This window comes from Neomonachus schauinslandi, chromosome 7, assembly GCF_002201575.2.
Source record: "Neomonachus schauinslandi chromosome 7, ASM220157v2, whole genome shotgun sequence".
Classification (NCBI taxonomy): Eukaryota; Metazoa; Chordata; class Mammalia; order Carnivora; family Phocidae; genus Neomonachus; species Neomonachus schauinslandi.
In genome coordinates, this window is record NC_058409.1 from 133,790,239 (window position 1) to 133,813,615 (window position 23,377).

At 36.3% G+C, this 23,377-nt stretch overlaps 1 protein-coding gene across 2 annotated transcripts in view; it reads left to right on the top strand.

Annotated features, from left to right (window-relative positions):
* CDH12 (cadherin 12) overlaps window positions 1–20,710 on the top strand; it is a 252,200-nt gene extending 231,490 nt beyond the window's left edge. For both annotated transcript variants that reach the window (XM_021695843.1, XM_021695846.1), the window contains 4 exons: window positions 7,656–7,777; window positions 11,379–11,496; window positions 16,799–17,050; window positions 20,140–20,710. In XM_021695843.1, the coding sequence (XP_021551518.1) occupies window positions 7,656–7,777; window positions 11,379–11,496; window positions 16,799–17,050; window positions 20,140–20,639 (992 nt within the window). In that variant the 3' untranslated portion in view covers window positions 20,640–20,710. The remainder of the gene's footprint in view (window positions 1–7,655; window positions 7,778–11,378; window positions 11,497–16,798; window positions 17,051–20,139) is intronic.
* Window positions 20,711–23,377: the final 2,667 nt, after the last annotated feature.

The window sequence follows — 23,377 nt, forward strand, 5'->3', positions numbered from 1 at the left end:
TGAATTTCGAAGTGGACTAGTGACAGACCTGACTAACGCGGAGGAGATGCATTTCTATGTGACTGTGTTAGGTCATAAATGCAAGGGTTTCTGTCCAGATTTCTCTCACTTTTGAAATACTTGCCCTTGAACTTTAGCCACCATGCTGTGAAGAAACCCAGTCTCCATAAAGAGACCATGAATGAGTATTCTTGTCTCTACCTCCAGCTAGATGTCTAGCAGACCACCAGCATCAAGTATCAGCCATGTGAATAAACGAAACTTTAGATGAGAAAAGCACCAATTCAGGAAGAAATGCCAGTCTTCTTTTCTTTTCCCCTTCCTTCCTTCCTTCTTTCCTTCCTTCCTTCCTTCCTTCCTCTTCTCTGTTCCTTTCTTTCTTTCTTTCTTTTTTTCTTTTTCTTTCTTTCTTCTCTCTCTCTTTCTTTCCCTCCTTCCTTCTTTCCTTCTTTCCTTCCTTCCTTCTTTCCTTCCTTCCTTCCTTCCGTCTATGGTTTAGGTGCATTTTATTTGTTTTCTTCCAAGATCATCCTACAAAAGAACAAATGTAAAAACCAAAGCCCCGGCAAGAGGGTGAGAACAACTTCCTCTTTCCCAGAGCCCTCCGCCTGTCCCTGTGTTCCTCAGTTGTGTCACTGCTCCTGTGCATGTGGGTAGAGAGCTTACTACTTTCATCTCCCACCTAGCCCAGAACGGGACCTACCACCTAGCACCCCTGCCCTCAGTCCCCTTTCTCACATGTTGGTCCTGGTTACAGCAGCCAAGGTAAGAAATATTGGGATCAAGTGGGAGTTCTGAATCCCAGAAGGCCATAACCAGGGCTCAGCCCGTGATACTTCTTCCTCTAATTCAGTGCCCTAGGAATGCTGTTGGGCCCAGCACCTCCATCACAGAAGCCAGCTGGTGCATTCTCTGGCCTTAGCCAGAAGCTGGTGCAGGTAAATACAGTCAGACTTGGAGGGGCAGTGACCATCCTCCCACATGAAGAACTGCCATTGGATCTGGCTGGTCCAAGCCTTGAAGTTCCTGATGAGTTGCTTCTTCTCAGCCTCCTTGCCCACCCAGAGTTTGTTGGGGGTGATGTAGCTAGAATGGACATGGTACTGGGGACAAGCCTTCGTGATGTCTTGTGGGAAGTCCTGTCTCCTCTTTTACCAGGGTGCAAAGGCACCTCAACAGTGGGTAAGCGTGCAGTTGGGCGGGATGCCTCTGACTCGTCCCACACCTTGTCCATGCAGATGCCACACATGAAGCCCTGACTGTCCTGCTCCCTCTCAAGGTCCAGGCACTGAAATGGGACCATGAGCTCCCAGGTAGGGTCTGCCTTGGGCCGAGAGTCCTGGGAGTAGCTATGATTCCTGTCAGCAGATAATGGAGACAGGGACTTCCAGAAACTGTCACCAACCTCCTTGCCTTGCTAGCCAACCCCTCCAGACCAGCTTCTGTGACCCAGCAGGCCCCTGCTCAACCCAAATCCATAGGCATAGAAGGCAGATAAATGGGCTCGGACCCCCACTCCAGGCTGCCTGGAGCTATGGATGAAGATAGCTGTATCTATCTCCATAGAAACAGAAGCCTCCCTGGAAATATCTGCTGACCTGGGATAGTAGTAGTGAGTGCAACTGGACCGCTAGTGACAGTCCCCTTGGGCAAGATTTCGGCATGGTGGTTGGGAGCAGGGGCTGCTCCCCCCACCATGGGCATTGCCATCAGGCCCTGCTTGGTCCATTCCAGCTCAAGCCCTAGTGAGAATCTTTCTTTCCTTTTAATATATATTTTAATATTTCTTATGACCAGGATTAGTTATCTATTGCTACATGATGAATTATCATAGAGTTTCTTTGGGTCAGGAATTCTGAAAAGGGGGCGCCTGGGTGGCTCAGTCGTTAAGCGTCTGCCTTTGGCTCAGGTCATGATCCCGGGGTCCTGGGATCGAGTCCCACATCGGGCTCCTTGCTCAGCACAGAGCCTACCTCTCCCTCTGCCTGCCTGCCACTCCCCCTGCTTATGCTCTCTCTCTCTCACTCTCTCTGTGTCAAATAAATAAATAAAATCTTAAAAAAAAAGGAATTCTGAAATGGTTTATTTATTTGAAAGAGAGAGAGCAAGAAAGAGAGAGCAAGCATGAGTGGGGAGAAGGGCAGAGGGAGAAGCAGGCTTCCCCGGAATGGGGAGTCACACTCATGGCTCAATCCCAGGACTTCAGCTCAGGTCATGATCCCAGGGTCCTGGGATCGAGCCCCACATTGGGCTCCCTGCTCAGTGGGAAGCCTGCTTCTCCCTCTCCCACTCCCCCTGCTTGTGTTCCCTCTCTCGCTGTGTCTCTGTCAAATAAATAAACAGAATCTTAAAAAAAAATAAAGAAATAAAAGGAATGGCTTAATATCTCCTCCAGGAAATCTGGAAGGCTTGACAGGTGGGGGCTGGAAAGTTCTGAAGACTTCGGAAACCCAAAATCACTGAAATCTTTCGTTTTCTGCAGCTAATCCAGCTCCAAGGAGCAATATCAGCCTTATTGTCAAAGAAGACAGCATATTTGAGATTCATTCAGGTTGTTGTAGCACATATCACTATTTTGTTCCTTTTTGTTGTTGAAGTAATTTTTATTGCATGGATATGTCACATAATGTTTATCCATTCACCAAAAGATAGACATTTGCAGTTTATGCATTCACCAAAAGATAGACATTGTCAGTTTTGAAGTGTATACATAATACTTTAATGTGCATTTGTATACAGGTTTTTGTGTGGATGTTTATTTCATCTGCTTGGGTAGATACCTAGGAGGGGAATTGCTGCAATATAAGTTCATGTTTAATGTTTACAGAATGTTCCAACCCATTTTCCAAAGTGATTATACAGTTTTCTGTTTCCATCACCAGAAATCCTTTCCATCTGCAACCCATTTCATTTCTCTGAGCAATGATTTGTGAATTTCTGTTTGTAAGTCCTGCATCTATTTGCTAAATTTATTCCCAAATATTTTATTATCTTTGATTATATTGTGAATGGAGTTCTTTTTTTTTTTTGTCTCGGTTTCATTCTTTCCAATCTGGATCCTTACATTTTTTTAAATTTTATTTTCATTTGATTGTACAATGGTGAATATATGTGGCAACTATTATTTCCGCCGTTTCCGCCCAGTGCCCAATTTTAGAGAGAAAGCACTGACTCACTGTTGAATATGATGTTAGCTATGGGCTTTTTGTAGGTAGACTAGATCAGGTTGAAGATCTTGCCTCCTGTTCATTACTTTTTTAGAAGACTTTTTAAAAATTTTGAATGGATGTAAGATTTTGTCAAATGCTAATTCTGAATCTATTTGAGATGGCCATGTGTTTTTAGTTTTCTTCTAGTAATATGGTGTGTTGGATTGATTATTCTTGGACATTAAACTAACCTTACATCCTTAGGATAAATGCCATTTGGTCATTGTGTAGTAATTTTATAGTATGCTCTGGAATTGATTTGTTAATATGTTGTTAAGAAATTTTTGTACTTATGTTTATGAGTGATATTAGCCCATATTGTTTTGTTTTGTTTTGTTTTCTTATGATGTTTTTTCATTGGCTTTGGTAGCAGTATACATAGAATTAAGTGGTGTTTCCTTCTCCATTTCCTGAAAGTTTGTGAAGAATTGGTATTATATGATTTTAAATAGTTGATAGAATTTCCCCAGTGGGGTGCCTAGGTGGCTCAGTCAGTTATGCATATGCCTTTGGCTCAGGTCATGATCCCAGGGTCTTGGGATTGAGCCCTGCATCTGGCTCTCTGCTCAGCAGGGAGCCTGCTTCTCCCTCTGCCTCTGTTTGCCACTCCCCCTGCTTATGCTCTCTCTCTCTCTCTCTCTCTCTGTCAAATAAATAAATGAAATCTCTAATCTTTAAAAATAAAATATCTTCAGAGTTCAAAAAAAAAAATTCCCCCAGTGAAGGCATGTGTGCATGAGATTTTATTGTTTGCGAGATTTTTATTTATTTTTTATTTTTTATTTTTTTTTAAAGATTTTATTTATTTATTTGAGAGAGAGAGAGAGAGAAAGCACATGAGAGGGGGGAGGGTCAGAGGGAGAAGCAGACTCCCTGCCGAGCAGGGAGCCGGATGCGGGACTCGATCCGGAGACTCCGGGATCATGACCTGAGCCGAAGGCAGTCGCTTAACCAACTGAGCCACCCAGGTGCCCCAGTTTGCGAGATTTTTAATTACAACTTGATTTTATTCATTTGTTTAAGGTCTATTAAGGTTTTGTATTTCTTTTAAAGGTCATTGTTGGTAATCTGTGTCTTTCTAGCAATTTGTTCAGTTCCTTTATGTTGACTAGATTTTTGGCATATATTCATAATATTCCTAATATTCCTTTTAGTATTTTAACTCATTTATGATATACAGTGATTTTTTTTTTCTTCATTCCTTGTTTTTGGAATTTGGCCTTTACCTTTTGTTTTCTTAATTGAAACCGTACTTGAAAATACTACTAATAAGGCAATTCTAACTCAGACTGACTCAGAAAGCTAAGGGAGCTCACTGAGATATCATCAAGGGATGGGGAAAGAAAATCTAACAAAACATTTTTGAAGGCATAGGGGATAAAAACAAAATGATTTCTTGATTATATTATGTGAGCCAAAAACTATTAATAAGCTGGTTATTAAATATAAGCAACATGCATCGATAATAATTGGAATTTAAATGATTTGACTACAAAGAACACAGCAATTAGTCAGGTAAGATTTTGGTTATTTAAAATTTACTAAATTTAGGGATGCCTGTGTGGCTTAGTTGGGTAAGCCTCTGCCTCTGGCTCAGGTCATGATTCCAAGGTCCTGGGATTGAGCCCCACATCGCATCGGGCTCTCCGCTCACTGGGGAGTCTGCTTCTCCCTCTCCCCCTGCCACTCCCCCTGCTTCTGCTTTCTCTCTCTCTGACAAATAAATAAATAAAATCTTTAAAAAATAAAATAAAATAAAATTTATTACACATATATTTGAAACTGCCCTCTACATATTCAGTGATAATTAGTTTCTACATGGCAAAAATGTTGGTAATAATGCTCATGCTAAGTCATGATTAAACAAATTTCATCATTGCTGTCCCAAATACAGATTAGATGAGTCAGAAGAAAACGGGTCATTATTTCTTCAATGTAATTTTCTGAATTATATGCATAAATGAAAAAAATCTATATTACTCTAACAAATTTTATCCTCTTGTAAAAAGTTCAGTGCTTAAGTACAGGAGTTCTTGAACAGAGATGTTACTGCTTCCCCAATTGGCTTGTCCCTCTGCCCCTCCCCCACTCATGCTCTTCCTCTCTCTCTCAAATAAACAAACAAAATCTAAAAACAAACAACACGCACAAAACTCTCCTCTTTATACGGCCTCAGGACTTGTACTTTATATATAAAATGGAAAGCGGAGACTGATTTTTATGTTGGCAGAAACTGAATAGGCTAAATAATTCACATGAATTCCCTAAACTAATCTGTAATATTAATTTGTTGTCTATTTTTTTCAATAGCTAAATAAATTTCAGTTATTTTCTAATGCACGATGTATACTAGAGTTTTAGAGCATGAACGTGGAACCAGAACCCCATCTTATTACTTCCAACTTGTAATTTTTGGGAATCACATTCCCCTTCTGTTCCTCAGAGTTCCACATACAATAATGGGGATAATAATGTCTATAACAGAGTTACTGTGAACCCTAAAAGAGTTAATTTGTAAGCATTACAAATATTAGACCTAGTTTTTTTTTTTAATTTTGTCGTTATTTTTTATAATTTCCAGATTTTTCTTACAAAAGTAAACCAAATTTAGCCAAATTTTTGACTTTTATCTACATATTAGGCTATAGATACAGAGCTAGATAACCTCCAAGAAGTGCACTTTGTAATAAGAGTGATGTAATTTACTAGAGGTGATCTAACATTTTGTAAAACACCACCACTTATTTAATATAACAAACCTATGAATTTGGGACTGTTAATACTGCATGTTTCATACAAAGAAACCAGATTAAAGGTAGATTAAATAACTTCTGGAAATAGCCGACATTTTCTACCAAATAAGATAATTCCCTGTGGCCAATATTAATTTTTTTGCCAATATTAATTTTTAAAATCATACTTTCTGCATCCTTCTCCAAGATTACCAATACACCTTCTATAAGCACATCCTCTATTACAGAATATACCATTCATCCCCACTTTGTGTTATCTGTGTGTGCACTGGTACACAATGATGGATTTCACTGTGTCATATGTGAATATGTGAACATTTATTATGATACTGTTTATAGTGCCTATTATTTTCTAATAAATTTTAGCACAGCAGGGTAGTGGAGAGTTGGCCGAGTCAGTCATGTGTTGAAATTTTGTATGCTTCTTTGAAAGAATCCAGATAGAGGTCTAAAAGAATACTAATATTATGAATCATCAGCAGCACTGCAGATGAAGGATTTAACACACAAACCGATCAATAGAGAAGGTAGGGTGGCATACACACGGTATTTGGATTTCAATAGTCCTGGGTTGGAATTTTAACTTCCCATTCCCCTAAAGGTGTGACTCTGGGCAGGGTCCTTCAACAATTTGGGGCAGTTTATCCATCGGTAAAATTTCATATGGTAAAATTTTATAACAAGAAAGGTAAACTGTGCATTGCTATGCCTTACTAACTTAATTTTTTTGAGTCTTCTTCAACAAATGACAGGGAAGCAGGTAATGTATCAAGGGCTGGGGCTAAAACTTTTGATGGGATTTGGCACTTTTTCAAAACAACACTTTTTTTTTTTTAATCTACTATAGGAAGAAAATCCTTATTCTTTCTTTTCTTATCACCAGCAAGTCATTTCAGTGTGTATCCTAGCTTTCCATAATCTAGGTCTTCTACTTCCTTAAGTCTGTTTTTTAAATCTTTATTTATAAAAGCCCCTTCTCCTTCATTTTCCTTGTAATTTATCATCCTTTTCAGGAAGAATCATTTTGAAATAACTTTTTAAATATGTAGATGACCCTACCCAATAAAGTTTTAATTATATGGACACAACATAGAAAACACGTTTTATCCAGTGAAAATTATCACTATTATTGAAGGCTGGTTCTGTGCACTCTGGTATGATGACTACATGTTTGATAAAATACTAGCCAGATGGTTGACCTTAACTTTGGTGGTGAGTGAATTTCAGGATGAACACTGGTATGGGGCACCACTAGTGTTCCTACAGCAAAACCCTGACAATACTTACCCATCCTTTTATCATTTATACTTGGCACACTGCAGAGTTTCCCATTAAGGAAGGATCATTTGACTTCTTTATAATGGCTGATTTAAAAAATAATAATAATAATAATAATGGGTGCCTGGATGGCTTGGTCAGTTAAGCCTCAGACTCTTGATTTCCACTCAGGTCATGATCTCAGGGTCCTGGGATGCAGCACTGCACTGGGCTCCACACTCAGCAGGGAGTCTGCTTGTCTCTCTCTCTCTCTCTCTCTCCCCCTCTGTGCCCCGCCTCCACTCACGCACACTCTCTCTCTGAAATAAATAAATAAATCTTTAAAAAAATTTAAAACTGTTTAATACTATTTACTGTAAGAATGATAACTGACCAGATTTTGTAACTGTCTGTTCTCTTTTTATGTTTTCAACAGGTAACCCATTATTAAGCAGCAAAGTCAACATATTGATTAATGTCTTAGATGTCAATGAATTTCCTCCAGAAATATCTGTGCCATATGAGACAGCTGTGTGTGAAAATGCCAAACCAGGACAGGTATCTTATCAATATTGTTAACTAATAGCATATAAAGACCTACTATATGCATATGTTTCAGGGTAGAAGACCATAGATAAATGCATGTACACACACACATCAATATCTATATCAATATCAATACTGATAATGATAGATAGATAATTTTTTCCCTGGATCATATGTTTTCATAAAAAGAACCCACAAGAAATAGTAAACTCATAAATTAAGGGTGAATTTATGGATGTAGAAATAACATCCCAAGGGATAATTTGATGATGGCCTAGTGAATATTCTTCGTATAACTAAACAGTCTAGGATTGCAGATCTGCTACATTTTCTACTCCTTTACTGTGGACTTTTTATAGAATCTGTGACTATAAACCCAGTAAGCAAACAACTTTAGAGTGCATTCTTCTAGAGTGTTCTTGCTTTGCTCATGTGTTTTATGAAGGGGTTCAGAAGAGCTCTGTAGCCCATTAAAAATGTAAGGCTTCTTTCTCTGGTGGCCTTGAGTAGAACATCTGGGTTATTCAAAATCTCTGAATTACACTTTCCTTATTAAGTCAATATTGCTCTGGTTCTAGTGGGAGATGTCATGAAGGAGGACCACATGGTTATGAAAGTTACTGTCAAAATCCCAGATTTAATGTGAGTGGTGCTGGGTCGCCAGTTTTTTTTCCCTAGACTATTATAGATGAATGAATAAAATAATATAATGTTATAATGTGACATGATGATATAATATGATATGATATAATGAATGAATCAAGCATGAGCAAATGATGAGAGTATGTCATGAAATAAGAATATGATTAATCCAATACTGTGCACCTAGATTCCAAAGGAAAAATACGTCAGTATGCTTGCTTCGCTTTGTATTTTAATCACCTTGAAATAGCATATCTATTCATTTAAGTAAATTTGAAGTTTTAATTCTTACTGAAAAAAATCTTAATATTTAAAACAGTATCTTTTTTGAAAGAAGTTATTCCTTAATATTCAGTATTTGTTTCAATTTGAATGTTTTATACTGCTTTGTAGAAAAACTGTCCCATAACCCTAATCTTATGAAGTCCACTAGCTATGTAGCTATTAATTTAAAATTGAAAATCAGTGTTCTCATTCATACTAGCCACATTTTAGTTGCTCAATGGCTGTATCTACTAAGTGGTTACCATTTTTTGTCCATATAAATATAGAATATTTCCATCAGTGCAGAAACTTCTAGTGAACTGTGATGCTCTAATCCTTTCTCTGATAATTTGGGCAAAGTATTAAATTTATTAAAACCTGACTTATTTAGTCAGATTTCCCAATTGATAAATTTGCAACCTTTATTTTGAATAGACGCAGAAATGCATTAAAAATAAATTTTAAGCCTTTATCACTTTAAATGTACCCACGATTTACATGGGATAAATCCAGTGCCTTCTTTAGTTCCTAAAAGAGTAGATGCTGCATAAATGTTTAAACAAATATTAAACCAATTTGGTTATTTGAGAAGTTACAAGAGGTTTTCTGAAATTCCACAACTTAGCAATTTCTCACTTTCCAGATCCCTCCACCCTCACCCCCAAAAACCCAACTCTCTATTTTTTTAGATAGGAATATTAATTATTTTATATCAATTAGACTCTTGTAATGAACAAAATGAAAGTCCTTTCGGAAATAGAACTCCATTTGATGCTTCTCTGCTTGTCTAGTAAACTAAAGAGTTTGAAAAGTTGGGAAAAGTAGAAATGACCTGAGGTTTTCTTACATCTGGGCAGAGTGGTAAGCAATCTGTGGGGTCCTTGGAGGCTCTTTTTCTAATAAATACCTATTGAGTTTTCTACTGGGCCACATTTGTTACTGGAGTTTTCAGGGAGTGTGGTATGTGAGCATTTTCTGCTCTTGACCCCAGGCATTCTGCCTATTGTCTAGGAACTATGTATAGGAACTGTCTATCACTTCTGGCCTATAATTGAATATGTATGCATGTATATGTATGTATTTTTATATGCATGTATGTGTTATCTATCAAGAGACAAAAGAGAAGAGAGAGAAAGATGATGCTATCTAAATCAACAGTGATATATACAGTGAATTCCTGAAGTATGAGAGTTTTTTTTTCCTTAGGGCAATGACTCCCAAGTGTCAATTCCAGATAAGTGCCTGTTTTTACCAAAACTTTCTTCTCTGTCTGCTGTTTGAAAGGACATTGCTTCATTCTAAAGTTATGTTCTTGGTATTTTTTGATGTTAAATAACTTTAATTTGGTAAATGGTTATGCTTGCTGATAGTAGTTAAAGACAAAACAAAACAAAACACCTGGTAACCCAATCCCCTAATAATTTACAGAAAACTTATGGATGGGATAATAGTGATATGACTGAGCATATGAGTTTATGTGAAGTTACGTAAGTTGAAGTTTTATAGAATTGTGACTGATTCACAGTGAACCAGGGAACCGAAATTCTCATTAGAAAACCAATTTGTCAAATTAGAAATTACTAATATGGTGCCAGGCCCTCGAAGTCACAGTAGATACACTTATGTGTGAGTGTGTGATTTTGTATGCATGTGTACATGCACACAACTCTATGGGGACATAGAGCATAGTAATAAGATTGAGTTTTAGCCATGGAATGAAAACAAAAAGTAGTAAGTAAATCACATATAGAACACATGATGTATGCTTTTGCCCACTGTGACAAAGACACAGTACTTGAAATAAAAGGTCTTCCTTTGACAAATTCAAATTTCGCCTAAGAAAGTGATCACCTGAGCACTACTCTGCTCTCACTCTCTTCTACACATATTTCCTGAAATGCTTTCAGATTCAAAGCCATTGGATATGTTAATAAAATACAACCTCAAAGCTATTATAATTTGCTTATCTATATGGTGAATTATCAATTTCACAGTTTGGCTCTCAGAAGTTGTTTTTACTCTCCAAATTCTTAAGGGCATTTTCTTGAAATATCAGAATTTTAACTGCTAAACATACAACCTATGGGAAGTGATTTAGGAAAAATTTTGAGACCGGGTTGTTATAGTGCTTCCTTCTTTAAAAAACTTTATGAAAATACATTTAGTATTCTTGCTCATTGGGGGAAAACAAATATAAGGACAAAACCAGATATACATCCTTTGTATTTCTCTTTCTCATCATTTTATTTATTTATGAAAATAAAACTCATTCTCACAAATAAAACTATACTAAAATTTTGCTATCGCAAGGGCTTTTAAATAATCAGAGATTTTCTTTCCAGTAAGCATTTTCATATTTAGGTTAGAAAGCACTTATTTTATTTAGTTTAAAATGCAAGCAAGTGCATTTTAATTTTATTTTGCTTTTTAGTGAGAATTTTCAATGGTGTTAAGCTTTTTTAGTTATGCAGATATTGATTTGGAATTCGCCCATACCCTATAATTGTACCTGCCATTATGAACTGTAAATATTTAGATATGTGTTCATAAAAATCATTTGTAAATAATTGGCTTACTGATATGAATCCTAAAAATGTCATTTCTATCTCCTTGCATGCATCATTGGATAAACTTATTAGCCTGCTGTATGTAAAGTTCCCTTTGAAACTCATGACTGACTTCAAGTTTCATCTCAACTTTGTTTCAGATAATTCAGATAGTCAGCGCTGCAGACCGAGATCTTTCACCTGCTGGGCAGCAATTCTCCTTTAGATTATCACCCGAAGCTGCCATCAAACCAAATTTTACAGTCCGTGACTTCAGAAGTAAGTTGAACCCCATAAAAAAGAAAAAAACCTCTTATCATGTAACTTTGTAAAAGGACACAAAGGTAGAAATCAATGTTTTTCTAAAAGCACTCAATTTCATAAAATATGGAAATCCATATATGAAAAATACAAAATTCTATAGCTAGCAGTAAATTAAATATTTAACCTATATAGTTTGTATCTAATGAGGCAAATTGCTTCCATTTATAATGTGGACAGTCCCTTAATGTGTCAAGCAAAACCGACCTATCTGGGAAATTGAATGCTTTCTATGTTTTAAATATATCATTTGTTCCACATGCACATTACTTGTACAAACAAGTCAGTAACTTCTTAGTAACTGGTTTATTTGAATAACACAGAGTACAACACAGGTTAAGAATACAGGCTTTGTAATTAGAATAACAAAGGTTTTCCTTCCCACTCCATTATGTCCTCAATGGCAGATTCTCAGTGTATTAAGTTAAACTAAATAATTTTAAACTCATAGTCGAACTGAATCACCCTCATAGTACTTATATTAAATAAAATAATGCATGCAAATCCTTTAACACAATACCCAAAGTGATTTTAGTTGCCACCTCTACCATCGTATCTGCACTTTCGTATCTACCACCAATGTTACTACCATCATCACCACTGTTATTGCTACTAATACTATCACATCTGCTACTGTTACACTCACTACAAAAATACAATGGACACTAGATTACAAATATTAAAGGTAAGCACTGGTCAGTTGTTCTGTAATTATTAATTCTGTGACTTGCGGATATTTTATGCCTTCTAAGTTTCCATAGTTATGAAACTGGGATTAGAATCACCTGAGTTCATAATATTGGATAGTAAAAAGCTAATTTCTTACTAAATTCTATGCTTATAGAACGAATGAACCAATTGTGATGAGATAATGATGATGATGATGATGATAGACAGAAGTCAAAGGATGTCTGAGTACATTTACTTTTCTGCAAATATTTAGAGGAAAGAAAGCAGACATTTTGTCATAGAAAGAGATTCAGTAGGATTTGCTTCATCTGATAATGTAATGCGAGGGATGGCAGTAAATGCAAGAGGGTCCCAAATATGAAGAGCCTTATAAGTAGAGAGACCACATATTTTTTTTTAAGATTTTATTTATTTATTTGAGAGAGAAAGAATGGGACAGAGAGAGAGCATGAGAGGGGGGAGAGTCAGAGGGAGAAGCAGACTCCCTGCCGAGCAGGGAGCCCGATGCGGGACTCGATCCCGGGACTCCAGGATCATGACCTGAGCTGAAGGCAGTCGCTTAACCAACTGAGCCACCCAGGCACCCGAGAGACCACATATTTTGTTATGAAAATTAGAACACTTTGGAGAATAGAAGTGGACAATATTAGTAATTTTAATTAGAACAGCTCACATAAAATAGGGCTATCCAAGACAAATCAGACTATGTGGTCACCCTAACTACAAGCCATTTGAAAGGATTATAACTTAAATCCAATGACTTCAGAAGTCTTTGAAAGGTTTACAAGAGCATAGTATGTTCAGATTTGCATTAGGAAGATCAGTTTGGTTGTAGCGTGGAAAAGATAATAGGAGGATATAGGATTACTTCTGATGCTATTGCAGGAGTGGGTGAGAGAGAATTAGATTAAAGTAATGGCAAATGGAGACATGTGGATAGAGATAGAATCCATAGGGCTTGATGCTAGATTGCCTAGATTCCATGGTAAATACAATGGAGAAGACTAATCAGACTTCCAGATCCCTGGCTTGGGCAACAAGGTCGATGGTCACATCATTCAGGAACATAATTTGACTGTTTCCCCATTGTATCTTTGCTGGAGAAACTATATCTGATTAATCATGATAATATGAATCAGATCATTTTGCCTTATAGCATAGTGTTTTCTCACAATTTGAATATTGTTTGCTATTCATATGCCATTTACTATATTCTCTATTTTATCTTTTTTTTATTTAAAGATTTTATTTATTTATTTGAGAGAGAGAGAATGAGAGACAGAGAGCATGAGAGGGAGGAAGGTCAGAGGGAGAAGCAGACTCCCTGCCGAGCAGGGAGCCCGATGCGGGACTCGATCCCGGGACTCCAGGATCATGACCTGAGCCGAAGGCAGCCGCCTAACCAACTGAGCCACCCAGGCGCCCTTCTCTATTTTATCTTAAGTTATATTTTAAGTAAGTGTAAGTTTTTAAAAACTGAATAGAAATCTTTTTTTCACTTCACATATTTACCTTTTTAAAAAAACTTTTCCCCCTGGGGGTTTAAATTCTGCTCACTTAGCAAATTTCGATCAACTATAGTCACCATGTTATACATTAGATCCTCAGGCTTTATTCATCTTATAATTAAGAATCTGTATCTTTTTTACCAATCTTTCCCCATTTTCTCCATACCCGGCCCCTGACAACTGCATTTCTATTTTTTTTAGAAGTTCCTTTTTTTTTTTTTAATCTTTTTTAGATTCCCCATATAAATGTTACCATGAGCAGCATTTCTCTTTCTCTGTCTGGCTTATATCACTTAGCATAATGCTCTCCAGGTTAATCCATGTTATCATAAATGGCAATATTTCCTTCTTTCTTATAGCCTAATAATACTCCATTGTGTGCATATATATTTATGGTTTGTATGATATACATTAACTTTACCTGTTCTTCAGTAGAAACTATTTTAAGAGTGGACATGAGGTTTAATATCTTTTTTTCCCACCATGAACAGCACAATGATTTTTTTATGGACATATATCAATAATAAGAATATATTGAAAATACAGTAATCCCCCGTTTTCTGTTGAGGGATATGGTCCTAGACACCCAGTGGATGCCTGAAACCAAACCACGTATGGTACTGAACCCTGTGTGTATATATATATATATATATATATAATAGATAGATAAATAGATATAATATTTTACTATACACATATACCCTATGATAATGTTTAATTTATAAGTTAGACACAGTAAGTAATTAACAGCAATAATAATAAAATAGAACAATTGTAACAATATGCTCTCATAAAAGTTATGTAAATATGATCTCTCTCTTAAACTATTTTGTATTGTACTCACCCTTCTTATGATGATGATGTAAAATGATAAAATGCTTACATGATGAGATGAAATCACCTTTGGACCATACATCAGAAAGCAGATCATCTCCTTTCAGGCCAAGTTTGACTTGGGGCAACTGAAATCAGAGAAAGTAAAACCGTGGATGGGGGGGGAGGGGGCTACTATAAACATAAAAGAATAGGAGGCCTTTTGATATAATACGTTCAGGAACATTGAATCCATGACTCCTCAAGTGCAAATATATCAGCTTTTCCAAACCCCTACTTTTATTAATAATTTTCACCTAGATTTCAAATTATTTACTAAATATTTGTAGTAAATCCTGACTGTTCCTTTTCCTCAGACTCAAGTATTCAGTCAGCTGCTGAAGATTTCAATGTGAATTCAATTAGCCCCCATTTTTTTATTCCTACTGTCATCATAACTACCCGGCATTACTTTTTTTTTTTTTAAGATTTTATTTATTTATTTGACAGAGAGAGACACAGCGAGAGAGGGAATACAAGCAGGGGGACTGGGAGAGGGAGAAGCAGGCTTTCCGCGGAACAGGGAGCCCGACGCGGGGCTCGATCCCAGGACCCTGGGATCATGACCTGAGCCGAAGGCAGGCGCTTAACGACTGAGCCACCCAGGCGCCCCAGTACCCGGCATTACTAAGTCTCATTGGGAATATTATAATCGACATTTGGCATCTTGATATTTTGTTTTTCAATTTGAAAAATTTCTTCTATGTAATAATAAATCATCTTCCCATGTAAAACAGTCATATCAAGTAGTTTTCTCAACTTCGTGCTTCTATTGAAATGAGTCTAGAGAAGCTGCCTAATTTTTAGTTGTTGAATCTAGAATATACAAGGAGATGAATGGCATTTTACTGAGATAGTAACATTTTTCTGAAATACCTGTATTTTAATGAGTAATATATATTTTTAAAATTAGTTTCCTTGATTCCAAAGTGGATATCATATATGGCTATAATGAATTAAATATTAACATGTTTTTTAAAATAGCAAAATATAATGGGCACCTGGGTGGCTCAGTTGGTTAAGCGACTGCCTTCAGCTCAGGTGATGATCCTGGAGTCCCGAGATCGAGTCCCGCATCAGGCTCTCTGCTCAGCAGGGAGTCTGCTTCTCCCTCTGACCCTCCCCTCTCATGCTCTTTATCTCATTCTCTCTCTCAAATAAATAAATAAAATCTTAAAAAAAAATAAAAATAAAATAGCAAAATATTTCTAGGAGTTACTTTAATAGACAAAAAATGAAATGGTGTTATGAATAAAACCAAATTCCCACTTCTATGTGTAGGAATAAAAGAAGTAAAGAAAAAATGCGTGCAAAATAATACTTTCAATAGTAGTATTGATTGCATTTATATAAAATTTAAAATATTTATTGTTTTGAATCATTCTAAGTAAATATTGCTATTGTTGATTTTGTCAGAACTAAAATGAGTTATTTTTGTACTTATATTAAAATAGTGATTATTATAATTTATTATGTTTAAAATTTTTAATGAATCTTGATGTTTTTAACACACTTTATTTTCCATTTTTCTTATACTAACTAATGTACAAAAGTAAAAGATATTATATACATATATGCATATATACATATACATGTACAAAAGTGAACGCTATATATATGCATATATGCATATGTAAATATATATGTATAAAGTGTACATATATTTTTTACCATATATATCATAGATATAGATCTGGGAAAAATAAAAAATCAAATGCTAAACTGATTTTGTTGTCTTTTAAAGAACAAGTTCACAGGTGAGATATTTTACAGACTCATACTTTGTAATCTCTGCTCTTCCATCATGTAAGAAAACACCCACAGATGTATTTTTTTTCTCAATGAGATTTCAATGTTAAAAAAAAAAAGTGGGTAAAAAAAAAAAAAGTGGGTCAACAGACACACACACAAATGGGTGAACACAAAATACTTCTAGTCTTATAAACAGTTTTATATTCTTTCTGAATTGAAAATTTAATTCTTACACCAGACAAGATTAATGTTTCTTCTTTTCCTAAGGATTATTTTGATTACATTTGGCAGCTTTCATAATAATACAAGAAAGAATTAAAATATGGATGCATTTTTGCTGATGCAAGAAGAGCTTCCTACTGTTTAACCAATACCAACTTTCAAATTTGAAGCGAAGCTTTTAGTAACTCTCTTATCACAAATGTCATGTTTTGTAGACAACACAGCTGGAATTGAAACCCGAAGAAATGGATACAGGCGTAGGCAGCAAGAGATGTATTTCCTTCCTGTTGTAATAGAAGACAGCAGCTATCCTGTGCAGAGCAGCACCAACACAATGACTATTCGAGTTTGTAGATGTGACTCTGATGGTACCATCCTGTCTTGTAATGTGGAAGCAATTTTTCTACCTGTGGGACTCAGCACTGGGGCTTTGATTGCAATCCTACTGTGCATTGTTATACTCTTAGGTTGGTTTCAGTATTAATCACGTACTCTCTCTCTCTCCATCTCTCTCTCTCCTCTGTGCCTCTCTCTTCACAATTTACCATGTAAATCAGGTTTTTCTTCATTGAGGTTTTGACCTTCATTGAGATGTCACATCTGGATAGAAGGAAAATTATCTATATTGAGTGATATTTTTATTAATGTTAAATTTCTATTTACTATCTCATGTCTATATACCATTTGGAATAAATAAATAGCATCAGAACACAAAACTATGTTCAACCCCTTGGAGATTTTAACTAATAACAGTTTGTTGCACTTGCCACAGTGAAATTCTCTGTAACAAATATCCCATTTACAGCAGTGGGTTTTTTTAAGTGGTTTTTTAAAAAAATTCATTTTACATTCCAGTAATTGTTGTTCCCTAATAAGATATTATATAAATATTTAAAAATATACTAGATGATCAGTAGCTTTCAAATGCCAGTTCAATAAAGGAAGAAAAGAGAAAGAACAGGAAAAGAGTGAGAAAGTGAAAGCACCCCCAAATTTTCTTTTTTTTTTTTGTTTAAAATGCCAGCCGAAAACAGTTCTTATTCCAGTTTTCTCACATCTCACATCAAAATTCTAACCATTCCCCCTAGAACACAACACACTGAAATATCTAGAAGCCTTGCAAAGAAAAAGGACGGAGGTAATACATTCTGTAACATCTCTGTAAGAATTAATATAAATCAACTTTAGGGGTTTCGTTCTCCCATTAGTTCTGTTCAGCTGGCTCCCTTCACTTATTAATTCACCGGCAGATTCACAAGACCAGAGAGAGCTTTTCTGTTTTGCCAGTCATTTCTTTAAATTCAAATGGCAACAGATTACAATTGGGCATTGTGGAATCCGTTTATATATGCTTCACAAATATAGATGCATACCTTTACCTTAAGATAGGAAATAACAACAACAACAAAAAAACTAGGATGTAAGGCATCAAGTAAGGCATTATATCATAGTTTATGGAGAACATTCTCCAAGTCAGAAACTCATGTTAGTTTGGAGATTGAAGTTCTAGTGCGATTTTAATGGTATAGGGTATTAATTCCACATAAGTAAGTTTGGTATCCAGAAAAAAAAGTTTCCTTTCTATCCTTATAATTTATAAGTTACCTCTGGCATCTGTGCTGATGATACGAACCTTAGAAGGGAGGATTCAGAATAATATTCTCACATCTGAAATTGAACACCATCAATTAGTTGTTTAACCTCAAATCCAATGTTACTTTTTCATGCTTGTCTCTTGTCTAGGAGCCACCTGAGTCCCAGATCACATCAACCTAGCATGACTTGGCATGTTCTGGACACTCACCTTTGGCTTCTTTGGCCCTTTTACAGTGTAGTGAGTAATCTTGCTCTGGTCAGCAGCAGCATGTGCCTCCATCTGTCAGTCATTCCTCCAGATGCTCACTGAGGGTCCACGGTGCGCTTGCACACTTCTAGCATGTGAACTCTCCAGGATACAGCAGGGGATGGTGGCCCTATTTGTCCTGCCATGGGGTGTACTTAAAACCCAACTATTCTTGGACTTCCTTAACCAATCTCAGACTCCTTCAGATCTTTCCTTAGCCATTTTCATAGCTTTCCTGGGAGGAGGGAAAGCAAGAGTATCTTGTGGGGTCTAGGTATCTTGTAGGGGGTCCTCAGGTACGTCAGTTAGAAGTGCCTTCTCAGCCAGAGCATGTCCAAAGCCATTTTATATGCAAGGCATCTCTATGAGGCTTCCAGTTTCTCACTCACTCTCCGGGTGAGCAACAGTCTTTTTAGACTTTGGATTTCCCTAAATGCTGGGAGGAGTGCAGAGGGCTAAACATTTCTTCGAGGCCTATTGTGCAGAAGCTCTACCTATATCTCCTCCCTCCTTCCAGTTGGTCAAACTTTAATTTTGGAGGAAGAGGGAGTAAGTGAGCTTTCATCATCACTCAACCTTCTCAAATTTCTAATCGTATGATGAGAGTTTTCCAGACCCTGCTGTAGTAAATCAGACACACTTGGTCTTTCAACCTGTTACCACCGCTGTGGAGGAGAGGGGTTTTGATGATGAGCAACACTGAGCACTGACTTCATCATTTGAATCTGTGCCCATTCACTTCTAGAGGAAATAAACCCTTTCTTTTTTGTTAAGATTTTATTTATTTGTTTGAGATAGAGATAGTAAGAGAGCACGCGAGCACTCGCATGCGAGAACCCGTGCTTGAGCGAGGAGGAGGAGCAAAGGGAGCGAGAGAAGTAGGCTCCTTGCTATGCAGGGACCCTGACACGGGGCTCAATCTCGGGACCCCCAGATCATGCCCCGAGCTGAAGGTAGACACTTAACTGAGCCACCCAGGCACCCCGAAATAAATGCGTTCAATTTAACAGATTGCTGTGCATCAACTAGGAACAAAAATAGATTTACATTATGAGAGTATATAAATTATTTCAAAATTTTGTCATGCTTCATGAACGTAAACTGAACACTAGCATTTGGTTTGGAAAATATCTCAACATGGCAGGACACAGAATTGAAATAATTGGAGGTCTTGGTTGACATGATTGATAAAACTAAGGCCCTTATATTCTACACTCTTTTTTCCTTCCTTTCTCCTTTCCTTCCTTCTTTGCTTCCTTCTCTTTTTAAAATTTATTGCTTTTAAAAGTTATTGTCACATGAAGATTTGGATTTATTTCATTAGAAATGTAAGCGTTGCAACTGGGAAATCTAGCTATGAATAATATGTGTTATTTATGGGCTATAATATTCAAGTTTCATTATACCAACACTATACAGCTCTCTATAGGCTTAGGACAACCATTCTTTTAAAAAATTTGTAACACACTTTTTAACTGATACCAAAATATTAAGATATAATATAAATTAAATATAAGACTGTAATTGCTTGATTTTGTGAATAATTTTGCTAAGATTTGTTAGCTACAATTTCAAAATGAAGTTGCATAAGCATAGATATGATCCTTATTGTATAATATATTTACTTTGAAAATAACGTGTTGGCAAGCCCTGATCAATTTTTTGGAGATGTGAACTACACATTCTCAACTTGCAATTTTTGTCTTGTTCTAGCCATAGTTGTGCTGTACGTAGCTCTGCGAAGGCAGAAGAAGAAAGACACTCTAATGACCTCTAAAGAAGACATCCGAGACAACGTTATCCATTACGATGATGAAGGAGGTGGGGAGGAGGACACCCAGGCTTTCGACATTGGTGCTCTGAGAAATCCGAAAGTGATTGAAGATAACAAAATTCGCAGGGATATAAAACCAGACTCTCTCTGTTTACCTCGTCAGAGACCACCGGTGGAAGATAACACAGACATACGGGATTTCATTAATCAAAGGCTACAGGAGAATGATGTGGACCCAACTGCCCCACCATACGATTCATTGGCAACATATGCATATGAAGGAAATGGATCAGTAGCAGACTCCCTTAGCTCTATAGACTCTCTCACCACAGAAGCGGACCAGGACTACGACTATCTGACAGACTGGGGACCCCGCTTTAAAGTCCTGGCAGATATATTTGGTGAAGAAGAGAGTTATAACCCTGATAAAGTCACTTAGGGTGGAAGCGAAGGATAAAACACAACCAAAATGAGACATTTAAGAAAAAGAAACACAAATAGAAATCACACACACACGCGCGCGCGCGAACACACAGACACAGACACACACACACCAGGCTTTATAGGACACAATCCTTTGATTATCTGGTTTCTAGCAAGTTGCTGTATTTATCATATTGTCAGTTTTGTTTTATTCTGCCGAAACAAGATAAATCCTATTATGTGTACTTGCTTGATTTTGTTTTGTTATTTTGGAAACACACTGAGACAAGCTCAGGCCTATTAAATACAATTTACTGACATGACAACATAGAACGAAGATAGCTATGTGGCATCACGGTGGAAGAGTGTTAGATTTTTCTTAATTCCACTAAAGTGCCTCTTGAAACTCTTATCATTTAAAATGGTGTATCATACACTCTGCTGTGATGGCATTGCAGGATTCAGAGATACAGAGGACAGAAAACAAAGACACTGTCTTTGTCAAGGAACAATAGCAACATGCTGACTTCTAATTCCTTCTGAGGAAAAGAGAATACTTTCTGAACTCCATCTTCTTATAATTCAAAGTTTTTTTTTTTTCTTTTTTAAACTGTATGCCAAAACATACTTGTTTTTCCTACCCTTTCAGAAAATTGAAATAAACGCGATAATATGAAATTTATTATGTAAGTCCTGAATTTTAAAAGCAATGTTTGACCTTAACATTAGTTCACATTAAAGGTGTTCAGTAAAATGTTTCTTTGTTTCCAAAAAAAAATTTTAAAAAAGGAAATTAAAAAAAAAAATTCCCTCTTGATAAAGAGAGGCCTCGGCTGAAACTCCACACTAAAATAAATATTGGTTTTGTCTTCATACTGTGCTGGTGTGTGGAAAGTTGGTTTTAACAAATCATCAGATTATGAAAGTTTTCAGTCACAGATGAAATTTTTAAGTTGTGTTTCTATGAAATTTTTTAAGGAAAAAAGTGCCATTAATTTAAACATGGGAAAATTCATTACATAGCTTCTCAGAGTTTCTTATAAACCAGTGATTTTCTTGTCAACTAAGACAATAAAATGCTTATCAAATAATACAGGATGGATTTATAACATCTCTAAAAATATTTATTATATACTACTAAACAAATGAAAAATCAGGGATTTCAGAAAAATCAAACCAGTTACTAATTACTAAAATAAACACAAATGCAAAATCAGGCAGTTGATTTATTTATTGAATTAACATGGACTTCAACTTCGTAAACATTATTATTATATTAGATCTCACAGTTGCTGCTTCATGCGATCTACACTAATTCAACTATAAATGATTCCATACAACTCCTGTGCTCTGTAAATAAATTTTACTTTTTAATTTGATGCAGATTTCTGAGAACTGTTAGATTTTATAAGCCTACAAGTAAACTACACTCATATACTTTACTCTCCAGTGAACTGTACACTATCCAGAAATGCACTTAACGAAACAGGTAACTATGAAGTGATAATATATTTTCTTAATAATATAATTATACAAATGACTACTGAACTATTGAGACTCTGTAGGAAAAAAATAAAGGTTGCTTAAAAGATCCATCCTGAAAATGTGGTCAAAACCTAGCTGTATTTATGAAATATTTATGAATATATTTATATTTGCAAAATTGCAAAAGAATTCACACATGGGAAAAATGGGTAGAAATATGGATAGTATAGGCAAATTATAGTCAGTCCTATTCATTCTTAAGGCTTACTTCAAATATGTGTTAGTGATAATTATGAGGTGGCAATTTGGCTGTTTACATTTGCAGTTCACATCCCTGTTTTGGTGCCACAGAGTTGCACACTTTCCTTGTTTCCCCTCACAGGAACAATTACTGACCTTCCTCTCACTACCCAGATTTTACCTGTGTCTCATCTCTGGGAACTGCATTAGAATATTCATGTAGTGTAATAATTCGCAGCATAACACACTTTGGGAAATATTTATGTAATTTTTAAAAACCTGGCAATATCATAACCACACTGGAAAAAAAAGTGAAGGCAACTTCTGCGTTTGTCCTAGCAACACGATTTACTGTGCAGTGATGTATGACCCCTTGAAGAAGGTTAATATGCAAGATCACTTCCAGCTGACAACATGGTTCTTCTCAGGAGCTACTGCATTTTGTATCTTGGTCTAACTGCTCTGCATGTAGTCATATATAGGAAGCGATGATGGTAAAAAGAACACTTGGGAAGGGCAGGTCATTGCAAACCCCATGACTGAGATGCTAAGCAAAAAGGTGAAATTGGTGAGTCTTGCTTGTACCAAACTAATAAGCTTTTGTTCTATACTTCTATCTTTTATTTTTGCTACACCACTGCAGTAGGTTGTTAAAGCTGCCATGACAAAGTACCACAGACTTGGTGGCTTAAACAACAGAAATTTATTTCCCTTGTGGTTCTGGAAGCTAGAAGTCCAAGATCAAGGTGTCAGAAGAGTTGGTTTCTTCTAAAGCCCTCTCTCCTTGGCTTGTAAATTTTCTTTCTCCTTGGCTTGGCCATTTTCTGTGTCTTCATATGGTCTTCCCTCTGCCCTATCTTTAAACACAGGCATATTATGAGGTACTCGTGATTAGGACTTCAAAATATCAATTTTAGGGGGACCCAATTCAGCCCCTAACAGCCACACAGATGTTAACAGCAAATTAAAAAATATATATATATATATGTATATAATTTACAACAAATGAACAAAGAAATTTGAAAAGAA